Source organism: Canis lupus, chromosome 9, assembly GCF_011100685.1.
Source record: "Canis lupus familiaris isolate Mischka breed German Shepherd chromosome 9, alternate assembly UU_Cfam_GSD_1.0, whole genome shotgun sequence".
NCBI lineage: Eukaryota > Metazoa > Chordata > Mammalia > Carnivora > Canidae > Canis > Canis lupus.
This window is the reverse complement of record NC_049230.1, coordinates 55,713,597-55,733,671: the sequence shown is the minus strand read 5'-3', so window position 1 is coordinate 55,733,671 and position 20,075 is coordinate 55,713,597. Positions and strand designations below refer to the sequence as shown.

Sequence of the window (20,075 nt, the reverse complement as noted above, 5' to 3'; positions counted from 1 at the left end):
CTTGCTATCTCAAGCAAACCTGGCTAGATGGAGAGACTGTAGCCAAGCAGGGAAGCCAAAGATCACTCAATGGAGATAATGCCCAGGACACCTCACCCTTCCACCTGCCCAAGGGGGAGACTCCTGGTTACTGTGGCCCAGGATTGGATACATAAGAGCAGAGGGAAGGGAGTTCCAATTGCCAGGTGTACTCCCCACCACAAAGCCCACCCCAATCCTGGCTGTGCCCTGTAAATTCTCCAGGCCTCAGTTTCCTCCTCTGTAAAATGTGTTATTATGACAGAACCTGCTTCACTGGGTTGCAAGGATGAAAGGAGACAATACTCCAGAGTACTGTGACTAGCCCATTGATGTCCTCATCACTGTGAGGACATGTGACATTGCTTCCTCTCCCATCCCTCAACTCCAGGCCCCAAAGATGGCTGTTCTAGGACAGGTAGATCTGGCCCCAACCTTGCCAGACAGCAGGACAGATGAAAGGGGGTACTAGAGGGCCTGGCTCAGCCAGGTGACAATCTCTCCCCAGGATCCGCTACTTACCAGGGCGCAAGGGTCCTCTAATCCACTCCCTGCCTTTTCTGACCTTCCAAAGATCTCAGAGCCTAACTCTACAGCTCCATCCCCCATCCCTCTGCTGCCACACTGCTTAGTTTGCCCCAATCCACACTGCCCCCGAGACATGCTAATCCCCAGCTTCAGTGATATCTAGAGTCTCTGACTTCATTATTTCAACAGTGATTAATCCCCCACTGAGACAGGTCCTGTGCCAGGAGCTGAGACCCCAAAGTCATCAGGATAGACGACCTCTGGGAGAGCCACATTGATGAGCAACTCCAATTTTCTGAATGTTCAAAGATGCACAGAGAGCTCTGAGAACAGCTAAGACTGTCCCTCCTCATCTAGCCAGGGAGTTGAGTCCCTGAAGAAGTAGGTGATGTTTCCACAGAGGCCTGCAGAAGGACCGAATGAGCCCAGCAAAAGCATCAAGGTGGGGGCAGACAGGCAAACAGGTGGAGGAAGGGAAGAGCTTCTGGGAAGACAGTGGCAAAGCTGGGGTGCTGTAGGCAGAAATGTCCTGGGGTGGGGGTGAGGAGCATCAAAGGGGGGAGAGATGGGGGCAGATGCAACAGGGCTGTCGGGCTGCCGTGGGGAGCTGGGGTTTATCCAGAGGCCACAGCAGAGCCACAGAGGGTTTTTCAAGATTCAGTCTGCTGTGTGGTGAGTGGCTCAGTGCTTTTCAGGCACTGGCAGGGAAGGGCGGGGCAAGGGAGTGGCAACTGGGGAAAGGGTGTTTAAATAGCCATTGGTGAGTATGGAGAAGAGCCTGGAGGGGTCCGGAGGATTTCAGATGGAGATCCTGGGAGGACTATGAGACTCCCCCAAGTGAGCAAAGCTGGAGCAGGTGCTGCTTGGTGATGGCCCTATGAAGATTTGGGCTTTGAGGAGCCTGGGGCTCTAGGGACAGATGGTGGGGGTCAGAGATGGTACAGGTCCCGGAAATGGGGATTCTGTATGCCCTCTGACCGGGATAGAAACTGATACACCTGAAGAGTAGGAAGGCTGAGGGCTGAACTGAGACCTACACTCCCGTGTGGAGCTCCCTATTCTTGGGCGTCCTTGGCCTTCCTCTCTATACCTCACCACACCCTGAGAAGGGAAGACTGGGAGTCACAGGGGAGAGCACACCGGTACCCCAGCCTTCTGGGGCTCTTCTCCTTGACAAAAAGCATGTAACTGAGAATTGACCCCAGTTCCACAGCTGGAGCAAGATAAGATGGACATGGGGCAAACCAGGGGAGCAGGCTGTGAGATAAAGAACCTGGCCACAAGACTCTGCCCACCGCCGTGTGACCTTGAGCTAGTCATTCTTCCTCTCTGAGCCTGGGTAGCCTCATCTGTAAACGGGGCGGGAGGGGGCGGGGAGACGGGGCTCCACTTTTCCATCCAGAACCAATGGTCACAGGGAGAATCTAGGGGAACCAACTTAGTCCTCCTACACACCTGAGGGTGAGGAACCCTAGGGTCCTCCTGCCCTCCTCATCACTCTCGAGCAGGGGGTCCCCAGCTCCCAAGGCTGGGGCGGGGGTGTGGGAGTTGCGGGCTGGGGCGCGAATGCAGCATCCTTGCGCCCGGCGCACCGCTATTGGCCACAGATGATCTCACCGCCTCCCCGCCTGCGCGCGCCTGATTGGCCGATGCGGGGATGCTGCTCGCCGCGGCCGGCGGGGCCGTCATTCAGGCGGGCTCGGAGCGTGTGTGTGAGCCCAGGGAAGCGCGGAGGTGACGCGCCCGGCGTCCCCCAGGGGGCTCCGAGGCAAAAGCGCAGAGACCCCCGGTCAGGGTCTTAACCCTTAACCCCCGGCCCGCGCCCGCCAAGCCCCCTCCAGCTTCCTACGGTCCGACGACCGCAAGCGAGGCCATCCCCAGATGATGCTCCGCAGAGAGGCGGGGTCCGGGTCCTCCCCTCCACCCCCTTCCGTTTAACCCTTTCACCGCCGCGGCACCGTCCCGCACTGCCCGGCCGGCTGGGCTGGGACCCCGCGCCCCGAGCCTGCCCCGGTGCACCTGGAGGGCGGGAGAGTGGCGCGCGCCCTGGCTGTCGCCCCGGAGACCCGCAGCACCCCTTCAACTTCCCGCCGCTCACTCGGCCTTCGGACCCAGCCCCCGCCCCCGGTACAATGGGGAGCCCGGTTGCCCGGGTCAGCCGCAGGGGCCGGAGCGCTCGCCGGAGCACGGGCGGGACGGCGGGCACCGCAGCTCCGGGCCCCGGGACCCCAGCTCAGCTCCGCCCGCGGAGGAAGCGGGACCGAAAAGGCAGCCCCGCAGCCCCGAGCCCCAGGAGCCGCAGCCCGGACCCTCACCCCGCGCAGGGCCGGGCGCCCAGAGGTGAGGCTGGGGCGACCCCGCCCCCTCCCGCAGCCCCTGCCCAGCCCCTGCCCTGCCCCTGCCCTGCCCCTGCCCTGCCCCTGCCCCGCCAGACCCTGCGAGGCGCCACCGGGCTGCGGCCCCGGGTCCCCGGGCCCGGGGCGGAGCGGCCGGGGTCTCAGCCCGAGCGCCTGGCGGGAGCCGAGCCGCCCCCTCACCTGCACCTGCACGAAGGAGCCGCGGTAGAAGCAGCAGGCGGCGGCCGAGAGGGCGCTCCACAGGCTGCACCGCTCGGTCATGGTGGGGCCGGGCGGCCGGGGCCGGGCCGGTGCGGGGGGCGGCGGCCGGCGGGGCAGGGGCGCGGGGACCGACCGGCTGGGCACCGGCTGCGCGTGCCTTTCGGAGGCGCGATTACCTCATCGCCTTGCCGGGGGAGGAGCGGGGAGGCGGGGCGGGGAGACCCCACCCTCCGGCCGGCCAGGGGAGGGGAGGGGAGGGGGCCATTGTTCCTCCCTCCGCCCGCCCCCCGCTCTCCGCCCCTCGCCCCCCGAGCCCCAGCCCCGCGGGGCTGCCTGGAGTCCGGGGAAGCGGAGCGAAGGACCCGCCTAGGGGGGCGGTCACGGGGGGGCGGGGGAGGAGGTAGCGGAGTGGGGAGGGATGCCTGGTGGGGGAGATCCTGCCTCCCCGAACCCACCGGACCCTTTACTGACCCGGAGCGGCCAAAGACTTGAATTAAATCATATCTAAAGCTGGAAAAATCCCTGTATGCGTTTGACCAAATCCTTTGTGGCCTGGGGAAATCTCCCAGAGCCCAGGATTTCTCACCCCTGATTTGGAATCAGGGACCCGACTGAGAATCCCAAGATGCCCGACTACCAGACTCTAGAGGTGCAGAGAGCCAGTAAGGCTCAATGCTCAGGGCACCAACCTGGGTTCAGCTAGCGATGCCCCCACCTCCACCCCCCAGTCCCTTCTCTTGGAGCTCAGATGCACTCATCTGGAAAACCTACCTGTGCTGACCTCACAGAACTCTTCCGAGCCTTGGCTGAGTTGATGGATGTTAAGTTGCCAGGCATAAAGTAAGTGCTCAATAAATGCATGCTATTATTGTCAAGCTGATTGTCTTACAATCTGGATGTGTCCTAGAAATTAAGGAGAGTCGTCACTGGCTGCGTCAGTCAGGCCTAGGGTCAAATCCTTGTGACTGTGACCTGCCTTGTGATGTTAGGGAGGTGAGCCCACCTTTCTAGGCCTCCATTATTCAATTGTTTTCCACAAATATATCTGAAGCTCTGAGCATAAAACGTGGAATTTTATGGCCTTGGAACTTTAGAACCCTTGACTTGGAATCAAATTATCCACATCATGGTCTGAGAACCCTGGAGTTCTGGAAGCTAGTACCCCAAGGGAGGAACGGATTATTGGTAACTGACTATTGATTCTGCCACCCTCTGAGACTTGAAACTAGAACTCATGTTCTTTTGACTTCATCCTTTAATCAGTTCCAGTGAACAGGTATTATTTCTTTTATAATATTTTTGTTTTTTAGCCCCATAAACTAAAGGGAAAATACAAAGCTAATAATACTCACAGAGATCTTACTACCATCAGTGATGGGGATCTCACTACCTTGCCAAGTATCCCAGAACTGTGGGGTGCTAAAATGTGTGCCCTGTGTTCCTACCCACTGGTTTTGGTGCTGGTTCTCCTTGAGGCCTCTGTCCTTCTGTGGTATAAGAGCTCTGGATGAAGAGCCAGGGCCCAGATTCCAGGAGCAGCTCCAGCTCAACTTGTCACAGCCCTGGGCTGCACTTCCTGGGCTCACTCAGCTTGCTTTTTGACCTTGCCCACACTCTTGCCTCTGCTTGGATCACTCTAGTACCTATTTCTGCTTATCTTTGCTTTTCAGCTTTTCCTTTGGGCACAGGATATTGGCAAACATTCCTGGTCAACTGCAATGGCTTGGTTTCAATGCCTCCTCCTCCAGAAACCCTTCCTTGATCTCCACTCCCCATCTCCCAAGCAGAAAGTCATCTGCTACCTACTGAGCTCCAATGACTTCCTATCTGAGGCTTCTGATGATAGGGAGGGGCAGATGTCTGAGCACTTCCCTTGCTGCCTCATCGCTAGACACTTACACAGAGCTTTACAGGCAGCATCTCAGATGACGGAATGTCCCCGGGGTCAGGAGCTAGGCTAGCCTGCTCTATTCCAGGCCCAGTAACCCTACTTAAGGGCATGGACTTATGGAGCCCATAGCAACCCTAGTTGGGAGGAACTGCTGTTACCCCATTTCATATAGGTGAACACTGAGGCTCAGTGAGGTGCCCCACATACCCAAAATAATGTAGCAAGTAAGTGGTAGATCTGGGACTAAAATATGTGTCTGCTGGATTGCAAAGCACAAGCCCAAACCACTGTGTGATTCTCTCCCAGTCTCCATGTGGACCAGGAGCCCTTTGAACACAAGATCTGGTGCTCGCAGCCCTCTGCTGTATGCTCTGTACTCAACACTGAGCCTGGCTCAGTGTGGGTGCTCCTGGAGGTAGAAGACCAAGGACTCTGTCCATGGTCTTGGCATCAAATAGCATTAGATTGCAGTCTCAGTTCTGCCCTGTAATAGCTGTGTGGCTGTGAGCAAATCACTGTGCATCTCCAGGCCCCAAGTTCCCCATATATAAATGGGTACAGGAAGGCCTTCCCTGCTCAGTGATGAGGGAAGAAGTCAAAGGCCTCACTCATGTACAGAGCTCAGAACTATCTCCCTTCCATTGCTGGCAGCCAGCACAGGGCTCTGCACACAGCAGGCTCTCAAAATGTTATGTTACTCTCTTTATCATCATTGTTTCAAAGCTGCATTCTCAACATTCCCAGTGCCCAGGACAAATTAAATTCGTGGTAAATGTGAGCTGAGCCCATTATCTGTGATGAAAACCGAGTCATTTTTTCTTGCTCCCACCTCTCAACACAAGCATATGCTCAGAGAACGGGTGGGATGGGGTCTGGGCATGGAGACATCCCAGGGCTCTGTGCAGTTGGCAGGTGGATGGGGTCTGGTGGTAAGAAACAGCAGGGTGTCCCATGTTTGGGTCCAGGAGAGAATGATGGCAGGCATGGGAATAAGATCCTTGGTAGTGAAACCAGATCCCAAGCTCCGCTCCAACCCCCAAGACTGGCTCTTCTTGGGAACAGGCAGTGAGGTCCACCTCCTAAGAAGGCTCAGAAAAGAACTCCGCCCTTCATGGAGCAGGCTCTGAGCTGTCCGGAGTCCCCTGCCCAGCCCCTCTTACCTTCACGTAGTCCCCGCCAGCCTCTGGCTCTCCAGCAACCCTAGAAGCAGAGAAGAGAGGTGAGTGTCACCAGCCCTACCTGGTTCCCCAGCTGCTACCCTCCACCCACCTGCCTGCTGCCAGCACCTGCCCCTAGCACTCCAGAGAGCTTATCTGAAAGCAGGAGGGGGTGTTGCAGCTGACAGCACTGGCTGGAATCTGCTGGCAGGGCTGCTCCTCTGCTCTCCAGCTGTACGACCCTGGACAAGTCCCCTCACCTCTCTGAGCTCCAGTTGCCTGGGGATAATGACAGCCTCTGCCTCATCGGCTTGTTCCAAGAACTCTGGGAGCTGACACATGTTAATATGCCTAATGAGAAGCCTGCTTCCTGAACCAGTGTCTTCACCCAGCTTCAGCACATTCGAGTGTTCTTACCTATCTCCACTCCAAGCGCTGGTGGCCCCGGGCTGGGGCTCACCCTCCTTCCCCGCTCCCCCATCCACTCTACACTCTCTCCCTAGTGCAGAATGGCCCACTCAGCAGCAGCACACTGTGCTGGTGACCATTGGCTGTGGAGTGGATCCCCTCAGCCTTAACGGTGGCCAGCAGGGGGCCTGAAGAGGCCAGAGGCTGAGAATGGCTCTTTCCCAGGGGCCAGACAAATACTACCCTTCCTTGTGAGGGATGAGGTGAGCCACCTCCCCTGGTCTTTGGCCTTAAATGCCATGGCTTTTCTTTTTTTTTAATTTTTTTATTTTTTTTTTAAGATTTTATTTATTTATTCATGAAAATACACAGAGAGGAGAGAGAAAGAGAGGCAGAGACACAGACAGAGGGAGAAGCAGGCTCCATGCAGGGAGCCCGACGTGGGATTCAATTCAGGGTCTCCAGGATCAGGCCCTGGGCTGAAGGCGGTGCTAAACCGCTGAGCCACTGGGGCTGCCCCTGCCATGGCTTTTCTGATACAGCCTGGAACTTTCCCTTCAGCTCCAGCCTGATAAACCCAACTGCCTCCTTAGCATCTCTTCGCGGATGCCCAAAGTCATTGTGAACTTGTCATATCCAAAGTAGGACTGCAGCTACCCACCCCCTGCCACCACGCCCCAGCTCCCCACATCCGCCTCCCATCTCAGTTAATGTCAGCTGCATCCTTGTCGCTCTGTCTGGCCAAAAAATCTGCAGTCATCTGTGCCTCATCTTCCACTCACACTCCACACCCAACCCATCAGGAAATCCTGCAGCTCGACTTTCAAAATAGATCCTAACCACTTCTCCCCGAGGGTCAATCCTTGCTCCATCCAGGAACCCTGTGTCCTCAGTGGAGCACACAGCAGGCTTCTCGCTGGCCCCCTGCCTGTTCTCACACCCCACTCAGCTTCCACTCCATCCCCGGCAGCACTCAGGTAAAAAGAAGCAGGTCACACAAAGCACCCCCACGCCCTCTGGGCTACCCCCTCTCACCCAACAAGATCTAAACCCCTCTCCGTGGCCTGCAAATGGTTGGCCAGGTAGTTTATCACCCAAACCAGAACTTTTGTTCCCTTGTGAGAGTAAAGAGATATCATTGTTATGCCAGAAAAATCAGCATCAACCAGGCCATATGTTCCCTAACCTACAAGGCCCTGTGTGGGTCTGTGGTGCCCAACCACCCACTTTGCCAACCACCAGCATGCCTCCCTCCCTCACTGTATCCCTCATTCTGCCCCAGGCAGATTGGCCTCCTTGCCAAGCCCACTTTGCACTTGCGGTTCCCTCTGCCTAGAATGCCCTTCCTCCATATCTTCATACAGCTTGCCCCTCCCTCTAGTTTATTTAGGGCTCTGTTTAATGCCCCTCCTCGGAGAAGCCTTTCCTGACCACCCTCCCTGGGCCTTCTCTCTCTGTCCTCAACCCTCCTTTATTTTCCTCAGCCTGCAATGATGATTTTACATGTATTGTTGCCTGTTACATAAGGGCATTGACTCTGTCTCATCCATCATTAAGCCCCCAGCACAGTGCCTGGCGCATAGGAGGAGCTCACGATTGCTTAAAGGAATACATGAACAGTAAGTACTCAGCCAGTATGGATCACTAACATTATGATTCACTTTGTCAGGCTGGGTCCTGGTTCCCTGGCTAGGACAGGCCTCAGTGTTCCCACCTACACAATAGGGAGGGAGGTCAAACATTAGGAAACTGCTTCCTCACCTCCAGAAGCCCAATATTTAAATTTAAATGTCATAAATTTAGTAAAATAAACTTAATTTAAAACATACACAAAAAAATGTGAGCTTTCAAAATCGGTAAGGTAGGTATCCCTCAGGCAGAAGTCCACATGGGGTTCCCCAGCTCCTGAGGCCAGGGGCTCCTCACTGAAAGGCTGTCTGACAGCCCTCCCTGTTGCTAACCTTCTCTCCTAGAGTCTTTCCTGACTTAAGGACATAGTCCATCAAGCTGCAGCCCAGCCACAGCTGTTTTGGTTCTGTCTAGCAGCGTTGGGAGTGAGGTGGCATGGGGTCCCCTCCCCTGCGCATTCACCTCTGCCAGTTTTTCCCGGGGTGAGGTGTCCCATCCCAGAGTTTCCGGCCATTCAGTCCCGGAAATCCGCCCACTGCTGGGAACAGATTGGCCAGGACACTGGGATCGCCCTCAGAGCTTCCTCCTGCTTCCTGTCTACCTCCTCCCTGGGCCCAGGGGAGGGAGCAGAGCCTTGGTGTGGGGGGTGGCTGCCTGCACCAAGGATCAAGTGGGCTGGGGTGGTCAGAGCCAATGGGGGAGCTCAGGGCAGAGGCCAAGGCCCAAGAAGCTGCAGGCCTGGGGCCACGTTTGGACCCCCATCACCTCACCCTGCCCCTCTACAACACTCCAGGATTTCCAAGACATAACGTGACCATGTCTGCCTCTGATCCATGTCATCGTCATTGTCATCATTTGCCTAGACTATTGCCACCACCTGATCACTGGCTCCCCTGCCTCTATGTGTGTCCTCTGTGACTTGTTCTCACTCCAGCAGTCCAAGCACTCCTGTTAAAATGAAAGTCAGGCCCGGATTTCCTCTGCTTCGACCCACCAGGGTTGGCCCCCAGTGTCACTCAGAGTAAGGGCTGAAGTCCCCTTGACAGCCTTGCGGACTAGATCCCCACCATCTCTCCCACCCAATGTCCTGCCCTGCTCCCCTCACTTACGATGCTCCCACCATGCTCCATGCTCGGCTTCTTGCAGGTTTTTGTTCCTACTGCAGGACCTTTGTACTTTCTGTTCCCTCTGCTGGAATACTTTCTCCCCAGATACCACTGAGCTCCCACCCTGCCCTACATCAGGTCTTTACTAAAATGTCCCCTTGAGCTCAGCACAGCCTTCCCCTGCCACCTGTCTGAAGTGAGAATCTCTAAACACACCCTATCTCCCTTCTCTCTGGTTTTACTCCACTGCACATCTGACCTGCCATGCATGAACAATCTTCTTTCATTAGAACATAAACTCCGAGAGGACAGGGATTGGGATCTGCCAAGAGCAGTGCCAGGCACCCCACAAAGATTTTGTTGAATGAATGGGTGTCACACAGCAGCCCTGTGCAACAAAGTCTTGTTCTCATGGCTCAGCACTCTGACACAGCCATCCCTCCCCTCTCCCCTTGCTCTTCCTTGCACTCTAGCCTGCTTGCACTTCGTCCAAAGAGCTCTGCTCCCTCCAGCCTCAGGGCCTTTGCACATAATGCTCCCTCTGCTTGGAAGTCCTCTCTCCCTTAGGGCCAGAGTGGTTCCTATGTGGCCTTCAGATCTCAGTTCACTTAGAGATTTCTAGAACATTCTCCCTCCCATTGTAATCATCAAATTCAGAAATCAAAGCTTCCATTTTTAAAGGCTCCACTCCACCAATTAATTAACTTATTTTTTACTGGGGATCCCTGGGTGGCTCAGTGGTTTAGCGCCTGCCTTGAGCCCAGGGCATGATCCTGAAGTCCTCGGATTCGGATAGAGTCCCTCATCAGGCCCCCTGCATGGAGCCTGCTTCTCCCTCTGCCTGTGTCTCTGCCTCTCTCTCTCTCTCTGGGTATCTCTCATGAATAAACAAAATCTTAAAAAAAAAACCAACAACAACAACTTATTTTTTACTTTGTGGACTTAAAAGGCACTTCCTCTCTAATATTAGTGGTGGAATCAATTAATAAACAATACTGACAATCGAGCTAAATCAGTCCCATTAATCAGCCACATTAATTATTCAAATAACCAACCCCTTTAGTTGCCTGTATTAACTGATTTGTTCTGATAACTGATACCACTTATTGCATACATTAGCTTAATTAATTGGATTAATGAGCAGTAATTAGAGCCCATTATCCTTTATTTCCCCAACACAGGTTTAAATCTGAGCTTTGCTTTCAGGGCCTCCATCCTGGCCAGGAGAAAGGGGGAGGCTCCCCAGGGGATCCTGGAGGAGAGGCACTAGAGAGCACCTGCTGTCCCATCCCACCCTGACCCTCCCTTGCCAGGGGCAGCCCCACCCTCTGCAGAGGCCAGCTGCCTGTCTACCTTCTCTCTGACCCCCATGGGCCTCCAGGCCTGGCCATATGGCCTCAGGTGGACCCTTCCCCAACCTCTGCCTCCTGCTTCTCAGCTTTACCCTGCCTCCTCCCCTCCAACTGCCTCTTCTGTAAAATGGGCATTAAGCGTCCCCTCAGATCCACAAGCATCCTGAGAAGGAAGGGTGCAGAGTTCCCAAACCTAGGTGTCTCCTCTTGCTGCTCAAGCTCCCAGCTAAGGAGACCTCCCATTCTGCCCTTGGTGGGGGGGGTGTTGGGAGGGTCGGGGAAGTGGGGACTGCAGATTCTTTTACCTTTCACTGCGACCATCATTCACCCTGACAGAAAAGCAATACTGCTTGCTCTGTGCTCTTTAGTTTTTAAGTTCCTGGGTGGAGAGGGTGGAGGTGGAAAGCCCTGTCTTTCCCCGGGCACCCTGCCTTGGGGCTTTCGCGATTCTCTGCCAGGTAGGCTCTTGGCTTTAGCCCCTGCCCCACTCCACCTCCAGTAAGATGGGCCACCACTGTCTTGAAGACATCCCTGCTCCTTCTCCACCATTCTGTGCCCTCTGTCTTCTTGACAGGGGTGAGCCTGCCAGCAGGAGTTCACAAATGGGACCAGCCCTGTGAGGTTAGGGCAGATGGGGGCTACTCTTTCCAGGGCAGACCTGAGGTTTTGGAGCCCTGAGAGCTACTAACAGACCCTCAAAATCTGCTGGAGAAGAGGACAGGGGAGGGCATGTGTAGCATGATGACTCAATGCCTGTGATCTGAAGGCCTCCCTTGACAGGGGAGGAAGCTGAGGTTTGCGACTTGATCCAGGACACACAGCTGCTCAGACTCTCGATCTGGGTTGGCTCCGCTTTGTTCCTTGCATGAGGCAGGCTCCCCTGGAGAAAGGGGACCACTCCAGGGTGGGGACCATCTCCATGAGAAGGTGGGGAGGGAAGGGCAAAGAAAACTAATATTTCCACTGGACCATGGGCCCAGAATTGATGTCAAGAAGGAGAAATGGGGCAGGATGGGAGGAGAGAAGACCCTCTCTGACTCCGGAGGGAGGAAGCCCCTTGAGCCCCGAACATCCCCCTCTTGGGGCCTCAGTGAACTTTTCCATGACACGGGCGTGGTGATAGCAAGAGCAGCTCCTATACACTGGCCCTTCCCTGGGCCTTGCCCAGGACAAATGCTCTACCTCATCTAGTCCTCACAGTGTGTCCGTGAAGTGCGTGCTCATATTGTCCCCATTTTACAGTTGGAGAACCTGAGCATCAGACGGGGCAAAGGGGCTGCTCAACATTGTTCAATCAGTGATGTCCCCAACTTCCTCTCCAGCTCTACTCCATGTGGGTCCAGGATTCTGCAAACAAGGTCCCCTGAGGGTTTCAGGGTGGGGGGATGTGGTTCCAGCTGGAGGTGGGAGTACTGTCTGTCCTTCCTGAGCCAGCACAGTTCCCACAGCCAGAGGCATCCGGGGGTCTCAAGGAGGACTGTGAGAAAGTCTCCACAGGAAATGAGAGCCGGGAGCAGCTGGGCCCCTTCGGAAGACAAGGACCAGCCGCCCAGAGCCTGAGGAGGCCCATCAGGCTGAGCCCACCACAGCCCCTTCCCCTCGTGGGTAATCACTACCAGATGCCCAGCAGCTGACGTCACTCTGCAGGGCCGAGAGGGTCGTGGGACTCTGGAGAGTGTTGGGAATTCTTGGACCAGGATCAACATTCCAAAAGGAAATGGGATGGGGGGCAGATTCTTGGCCTGTTCTCAGTGCCTGGCACCAGGACTGGGGCACCCACATCGCAGGGTGTCCCTGGCTCTCCTGTGGGGTGCCACCTGCTCCAAATCTCCCTCTGAACAGCCCTGAGAGTGAGAGTGAGAGTGGAGGGGCCTGGGTCTCTGTGATCTGGCAGGGAGGAAAGAATGCTTGGGTGTGACACTTTACAATGAGTGGAACTGCATTCAAACCCTCCTCAAAGGAAAGGTCCTCGTAAAACAGAAGTCTGAGTGAGGCCCTCCTCTGCTCAAGGCCAGCAATGGCCGCATCTCCCTGGGTCAAAGCCAGGTCCCTGCCGGGCCTTCCAGGCCTTCCATTATCTGAACCCGTTTCCTCTTTGGCCTCGCCTCCCATTACTCCACTCCCCAGCCCCCATCCTCATCTCCTCCAGCCACTGTAGGTCTCGGCTGTTCTTCACACATGCCAAGGATGCTCCTACCTCAGGGCCTTTGTACCTACTGTTCCCTTGGCCTGGCACACTCTTCCCCAGATATCAAGAGAGTTTGCTCCCTCATCCCTTTATTCAAACATCACCTGAAAGAGAGCTTTTTCCTGGCTAACCTTCCTAAATCGCTACCACTAGACACTCTCCTGCCCTGACCAATTCCCCTAGATGGTTTCAATATTTCCCCCAGCACGTCCCTCTTCTGCTTGACCATCTAACTCCTTGTCTTATCATGTCTCCCCCACAATGGATGGGGGCTTCACAATAGCAGGGTTTTGTCTGCTGTGCTCACTGCTGTCTCCCAGAACTCTCAAGAGTGTCTAGGGCATAGTCACATCACAGTAAATATTAAAGTGAATGAAATTCCAACTCAACTATATGTGTCATCTCAAGCAAGCTATTGGCCTCAGAAAACCTGTGTCTTCATCTGTACAATAAGCTCCTATTATTTCCCTTCCAGGGGCTTATGGGAGGTCATTTAAGTAACATAGAAATGGCTTTGTGGTTTTTACTTGCGAAAAGCGAAAAGTGAAATGTAGCCTGGTGACTTGGGAGTTGGTCAAGTTTGGAATCAAATCTAGGCTCTGACACTTAATCTCTCTGTGACCCCAGGAAAATCCCTTCCCCTCTCTGAGTCTTGGTCTCTTCATTGGTAAAATGAAGCAAACAGAGGTTTCCCCTTCACAGGGTCTGTGTGGGAGATGGCATCTGTGGGGTACTTCAGGCAGGGCCTGGCCAATTGTGAGCCAGATCTCGACCACCTCTTGCAGGACCCTGGAGTGCAGTTCCTGTGTGTGGGCATGGGTGTCAGTGGAAGGTGTTGGGGCCTCCTTCCTTTACCGGGCCTCCACTTCTCCTCCTAACATGGACTGAAGGGGAGGGTGTCAAGGATGTCGGGACCTGCTATTTCCCTGCAGAAGGCTGAGGTGCTGGAGGGTAGGGTGAGGCTAGGCTGGTACTCTTCTTTCTGGGAGCTAAAGGCTCTTCAGCCCCCGTGCTCCTGGCCCCTCCTCCCTCCTTCCTCCTCATCCCCCATGATCTCAGCAGGGAACAGGGCACCAGGAAACTCCTGCAGCCTCACCTCTTCCCCTTCCTTCCTTCTGCTCCAGGTGCAGCCTGCCTCCCAGGGGCAGGGGAGGGACACCATGTACCCCAGCTTCGACCACTCCCTGAGCAGCCATAGATGACCTCCTTGGGACACTCGGGAATGGGGCCCCAGTCTTGCTCAGTGGCAGTTCTCAAACGCCCTCCTCTCCAAACTGGATGTATCATCAGAGACCATTCCAGTCCCATCTGGGCTGCTAGGAGATTGAAGCCCAGAGTAGGGCAGGGCAAATCTGAGATCATAGGCGAAGCAGCTCTCTTAACTCTGGGACTCAGGGCTGGGTTTCAGGGGCTCCTGGAAGAACCTTTAATTTCTGGCCTCTTGCTTGGCCTGGAGGGCAAGTGGGACACTGGATTTCAGGACACCAGGAGGGGCCTCAATCAGATATGCTAACCTCACCCCGCTCAGGACTATAGGACACTCTGGATGACTGGGGGATGGAGGCCCATCTCTCTGTTTCCTCTGCCAGTCCAAGGCCAGGCCTGATGCCAGAGGCACTGCCTAGGACCACCAGGGCCCCTATCCACAGGGAGGAATCCTGGGTCCCAGACTTGGCATCCTCAAGGTTTCTCAGGTCCATTCCTCCCAGAGACCCTGACCCAAATGGAAGGGAATGGGCTGTCCAGCCTTTAAGAGCATGGGCCAGGAAGATGGAGTTAAACCCCGGTTCTAACTTTCGATACTGTGGCAGGCAAACCATCAAGTAAATCTCCCTTTCCTCATCTGTAAAATGGGGATGATAATAGTGCCCTTCTACTGGGGCTGTTGTGAGGAGTAAATGCCCAACCTGTGCGAGGACAAGACAGGGACAAAATTACACCAAAAGGAAGCCTAAAAGTCCCTGATGCTAACAGGGCATCTTCCTTCGCTGGTTGCTGCAAGGGCACTGATTTCCCCTCCAACCATTCCCGTTCCCTCCTCAGGTCCAGCTTGGTCACTCACCCTCTGGGTCCCAGTGCAGGGCACCTTCGTCCCACTGCAGTCATGGTCCCCCGCGGTCACTACCTGCAGCCTGGACACCTCCGCGGCCTGACGGCTCCCGCCTTTCTCAGGCCGCGGAGCTGCGGAGCTCAGAGCCGTACCCCGGGGGCGGAGCCTGACCTGTAGACCACGCCCCGGGCACGCCCCTCGCCCTCCGCCGGGGGCCGCTCCCCAGCCTCCGCCCCCGCCGGGGAGGACACGCCCGGCCTCGAGCACACCCCTCCCCTCCCGTCTCGCTCCGCCCCCTTCCCCATCTGTCAGAGTCTGGGGCCGGAAGGCCACGCCCCCGGGCACACCCCTCCGCCTCGGCCCGCCCCGTTCCAAAGCCACCTTCCCCTAACAGTCCGCTTCGAAGCCTGGAAAAGCCACGCCCCTCCACGCGCCCCTCCACGCGCCCCTCCACGCGCCCGGCTCCTGCAAACTCCCAGTGCACGTCTCAGACCTCAGGGTGCCTCAGAACGGCCCAGAACCCATCAGGCCCTCTCCCCTGCATCCAATCCTTGCTCCTCCACGCCCAAGTAGGGCTGAACTAAGGAGGGGATGGCAGAAGAAGGCAGCGTGGATCAGAGACGATGACAAAGCACTTAGGTTATTCCTGAATTGTCATCACGCCCTCCAAGGTAGGTGCTATCATTATGTCCTTCTATGATCCAAGATCCTGCCGTCAGTAAGAGGCAGAGTCTGGGCTGGATTCCTTCTGCAGCTTTACAAAGTCTTGCTCCCCACTGAACAGAGGTCTGGACTCAATTACCCCAGCACCCAGAAGCAGTGTTTGGTGTCTCAGGGAAAAGCCATTGAGGAGAGGTCCCAGGATCAGCTCTAGAGTTATTTTTCCTCAGCTGGTCCCCCTCCCCCCCCCCCCCCCCCCCCCCCGCGCCTTCATTTCAATAAAGCACATCTGACTGGTGTGGGTTAGACACAGATTCTGAAAGTTGAAAAGCTGGAGACTGCTATGGTTGGGATTGAGGGTCTCCCAAGGGCATGAAGCACACACCTGTAGGGCTTTGAAGGTGGTGGGTACAGTGTGAGAGGTGAGTGTGCAGCCACAGGAGGCAGGCAGTTTTCTGCTCAAATCCAGCTCTGCCATGTTGGCCGAGCCTCAGTTTCCCCATCTGTTTGATGGGGCTAATGACAGATTCTTTTACAGAGTTGTCTGTGAGTAATATTTGTTTTGACAACCAGTAGAATGGGTGCTTCCTAAATGGGAGTGAGCTCAGGTCATATGATCACTGTATTTTTGCATGAACTCAAATCATGGTATAACCAAGCCAAGTGGCAAGCAGGAGGGAGCAGGGTTGTCCGGTAGAACTAAAGAAGGGAGGCTGGGCGGGATCCAGTGATTGGGCTCAGGGCCCAAACAGCCGCTGCAGTTCCCTCTGGAGGCTGCCTAGGGCAAGTCAGGTGGGTCTTTGTTCAAATCCCAACTTTGTCATCTGCCAGATGTGCAACCTGACTGGGGCAGATGACTCTCCCTCTCCGAGTCTCAGCTTCCTCATCTGTCATATGGAAATAACAGAATCTCCTCACCAGTTGTTTTTGTTTTCTTTTGTTTTTTTCAGAATTAAGTGCAAGTGAAGGACTAAACACAGTGCCTGGTCTATAGTAAGCACTTGGTTTATGCATAGGGTTTTTATTCTCCCCCCGATGTGTGTATCGTGGGGTCCTCTCTGGACTCTATTTAGCAGGAGGCTGGAGATACCACGCTTCCTGCACATCCCACCCTCCCCCTCTCCTGGTGGGCACCTACCTTTCTGGAGGCACATTCCTGGGGTCTCTTTCTTCTTTTCTGTCTGCCCTGGGATCCTTAGGCTTTTCTGTGGGGCTCATTGCAGAAGGGTTGGGTCCCACTGCTGGGGTGTCCTCCAGGGGGGGCTTGGTCTCCACCACCACCTCCTTGGCTGCCTCCAAGCCTGGAGGGTTGGGCAGACCTTGGGCCACTAAGTGGGGTTCAAGGCCCACCTCCTTGGTCTTGTGGGTAGCCTGTGGGTCTCGAGCCTTCTTGATGCTGAGGCGAGGCATAGTGCCCATGTGGCTGTACATGTCGCTGGAGCGGGCATAGGCAGGGGGGCTTTTGGGGACAGTCACCATGTCATCCTGTGTAGCCTCAAAGGTGTCAGGCTCCAGATGGGACTCGATACTGCTGGAGGTTGAGGATCTTTTCAGGGTGAAGGACCGAGGGAGGTTCGAAAGACTCCCAAAGCCCTTAAACTTGAAGAACTCTGGCAGGGAGGAGGGGAAGGAAAGGAGTTAATGCCAGCAGCAGTAATAATAACAATAAAAAATACATGTTGGGGATCCCTGGGTGGCGCAGCGGTTTGGCGCCTGCCTTTGGCCCAGGGCGCGATTCTGGAGACCCGGGATTGAACCCCACGTCGGGCTCCCGGTGCATGGAGCCTGCTTCTCCCTCTGCCTGTGTCTCTGCCTCTCTCTCTCTCTGTAACTATCATAAATAAATAAAAAATAAAAAAAAAATACATGTTGTTCCTCTTACTGAGGCTTCAAGGGGGGCTCAGGGCTGTTATGATATAACACAGCAGCTCTAGAGTCACACAGCCCTGGGCTTCAGTCCCTCCGCTTGCACATCCTAGCTGTGTGACCTTAGGCAAGTCGCTTGACCTTTCCGAGCCCCATTTGCCACATCAGCAAAATAGAGATTGTCGTACCCACCTCCTATGGACAGCAAGAGGACTGAAGGAAAGCATGTAAATAACACACTTAGTAGGGTGCCTGGCACCCAAAATAGCTTCACAAGTAACATAGATAATGATGGTGATCACCAGAAATGCCTCTGATGGGTCAGCTATGCTTCAGACGTCACCTCACTGAATTCCCAGCACAGTTCAATGGCAGGAGTTTAATTTCCCTTTTTGCAGATGACACGGGCCATGGAAGGCACCACCAGGGGTGGCATAGGCAGCAGGTGAAGTGTATTTGTGTGTGTGTGTGTGTGTGTGTGTGTGTGTGTGTGTAGGGGTGGAGGGCAGAGGGGCAGGGAGGGGGGCTGTTCGAGCACCTGGGCGGGGGATGAACCGAGAAGGAGGTGGTTGGGAACCCGAGGGGCCCACTCTGTGGTTCTGTCCTTCCTGTCAGCTGAGCTCCCGTCCCGACTAGGGCGGCAGGGCTCGGGTGATACCATCTCCCTCATTTCCGCAGGGGAGCGTGAGTTCCCTCCGCCCCCGCCCCGCCCCCAGCCGTGGGAGTGCCCCCCCCCAAAGCCACCGCGTCGACAACCCCCTGGCCTCCAGATGAGTGAAAAGGGAAAATCCTGGCATTTTCACTTCCTGGGCCCACTCTGCCTCCTCGGGTCCTCACCACCACGTTGGACTATATAGGAGGATGCCCTCATTGGTGAGAGAGCAGGCTGAGGCCCAGAGAGGGAAGGGACTCACCCAGGATCACACAGCAGGGCTGAGCCTGGATGAGGGCTCAAGGCTCTGGACTGCTGGGGTCAGTGTTCTAGGGCTTTCCTTCCCAGCCCACCCCCTACTTGGTCTCAGCCTCTGCCTTCAGACAAACTGTTGGAAAATTCTGATGCTCTGCGCTTAGCTATGTCATGGGCCAGAAATGTGCCAATTGCCAGGAGGGGGACCAAGAACTGTGGTCTCCTGACCACCGGAGTTGGGGTTGGGGGTATCTGGAGGAAATAGTAGAGCAGGACAGGGAGGGAAACCGAGGCCGAGTCCAGGGACATGGGATTGACCTGCCGGGAAGCCCCATATGATCTCAGGCAAGTCTCTGAGCCCCAATATTTTCATCTGTGGGATACAGTCATAATCCTGGCCCTATATGCTCCCCCCCTCACCCCCCGTGCTATCAGATGGAAGGACTCAGGGGAAGCAGAAGTTTGCTGAGACCAGGAAGGGACTGACCTGGGGAAGCAGTGATAGTGGGTGTGACCCCCTCATGGAGTTGCACTGGGTCCCAACATCACTGCTCTTGGGGAGTGACGTGGGACAGCATCCCATGGTGCACCGTACCCTCTCCAGCCCCAGTAACTTCCAACCAGAGCACCCTCCTCCCTCCCCCATGTGAACCAGCCCCAGAGGCAGGGCATGGAGTGTGTGGAGCTTTCCCCTTGCTCAGCCATGGGGTCCAGGGAAACCGGAGGTGGACACACAGACGAATGCAGGGACAGAGGAACAGAGATGGGCAGGGTCAGACAAGAAGCAGAGATAGAGAGCCAAACCAGCCGGAGACAGAGAAGAGCTACTGGACCACAGTGACGGAGGGGTGGAGACAGGGAGTCCAGAAGCAGGGAGCTCTGGAGAGGAGCAGAGATGGAGAGAAAGAATTAGAAAGGAGACAGTGATGAAGAAGCAAGTGCAGACAGAGGCCGAGCTGGAAGGATAGACAGAGGATGAGAGACAGTGCAGAGGGCACCCCGCACTCACTGAACTTTCTGCTGGCTTTCTTGGGTCCCTCTGTCATCTTGGCAAGTACCGCAGAGCCCCTGGCCAGCTCCGGACATCAATGCTGAGGTTCCTCCCTCACCTCCCCTTCCCCTTTCTCGCACCCTCTCACTCGCTTCCTCTGTGTATTTTTAAACCAGTGAAACTCCCACAGCTCCACCCTCCCCATCCTCTCCACAGGGGGCGGGGGCCAAGGCCTCCCCTAGTCTGGGCCCCTGTGGGCTGCCTTCTTGGCCTTGGCTGTGTGGGGGGCAGGGGGCAGACCACAAGCCCATGGGACCTGGAGGGCCTGGGAGACAAACCACAGGCCCAGGGAATGGAGCCTGCTGGGGGGGGGGCGGGGGGCGGAGAGACCTGCCAAAGGCTGTCAGGGGGTCTGGCCAGCGGCTGGAAGGGTGCTGGGAGTCAGGCCTGCCCACAGGGCAGTTTGTTCTAACTCTCGGTGTCTGGGGGAAGGACTGGCAGCAGTGAAGAGTGTGGTGGTTAGGCCTGTGGCCCTGGGACCACCCAAATCAACGTTCCAGTATTGGCTGTCTACTTTGTCATCTTGGCTGGCTGCTTGCCCTGTGTGATCCCGGCCAGGCCACTGACCTCTCTGAGCCTCAGGTTCCTCACTGTGAGCAGGGGGTATTTGCCATGCCTACCTCACAGGGTCCAGTGCTTGGTGCAAAGCCTGGCACAGAATGAGTGCCTGCCATGGCATGATCATTCCCTCTTAAGCCAGCAGAGA

General features: G+C 55.8%; 1 protein-coding gene across 4 annotated transcripts in view; it reads right to left on the bottom strand.

Moving 5' to 3' along the window:
* Positions 1-19,364, bottom strand: part of SH2D3C (SH2 domain containing 3C) — a 30,066-nt gene extending 10,702 nt beyond the window's left edge. Inside the window, exons 1-3 of one of the 4 annotated variants that reach the window (XM_038549278.1) lie at positions 19,328-19,364; positions 16,684-17,155; positions 6,156-6,195 (exon numbers count right to left, since the gene is read on the bottom strand). In XM_038549278.1, the coding sequence (XP_038405206.1) occupies positions 6,156-6,195; positions 16,684-17,155; positions 19,328-19,364 (549 nt within the window). Of the gene's footprint in view, positions 1-3,083; positions 3,214-3,875; positions 4,008-6,155; positions 6,196-14,897; positions 15,034-16,683; positions 17,156-19,327 lie in introns of those variants that run through there. The other 3 variants (XM_038549279.1, XM_038549280.1, XM_038549281.1) reach the window with 3 other exon arrangements.
* Positions 19,365-20,075: the final 711 nt, after the last annotated feature.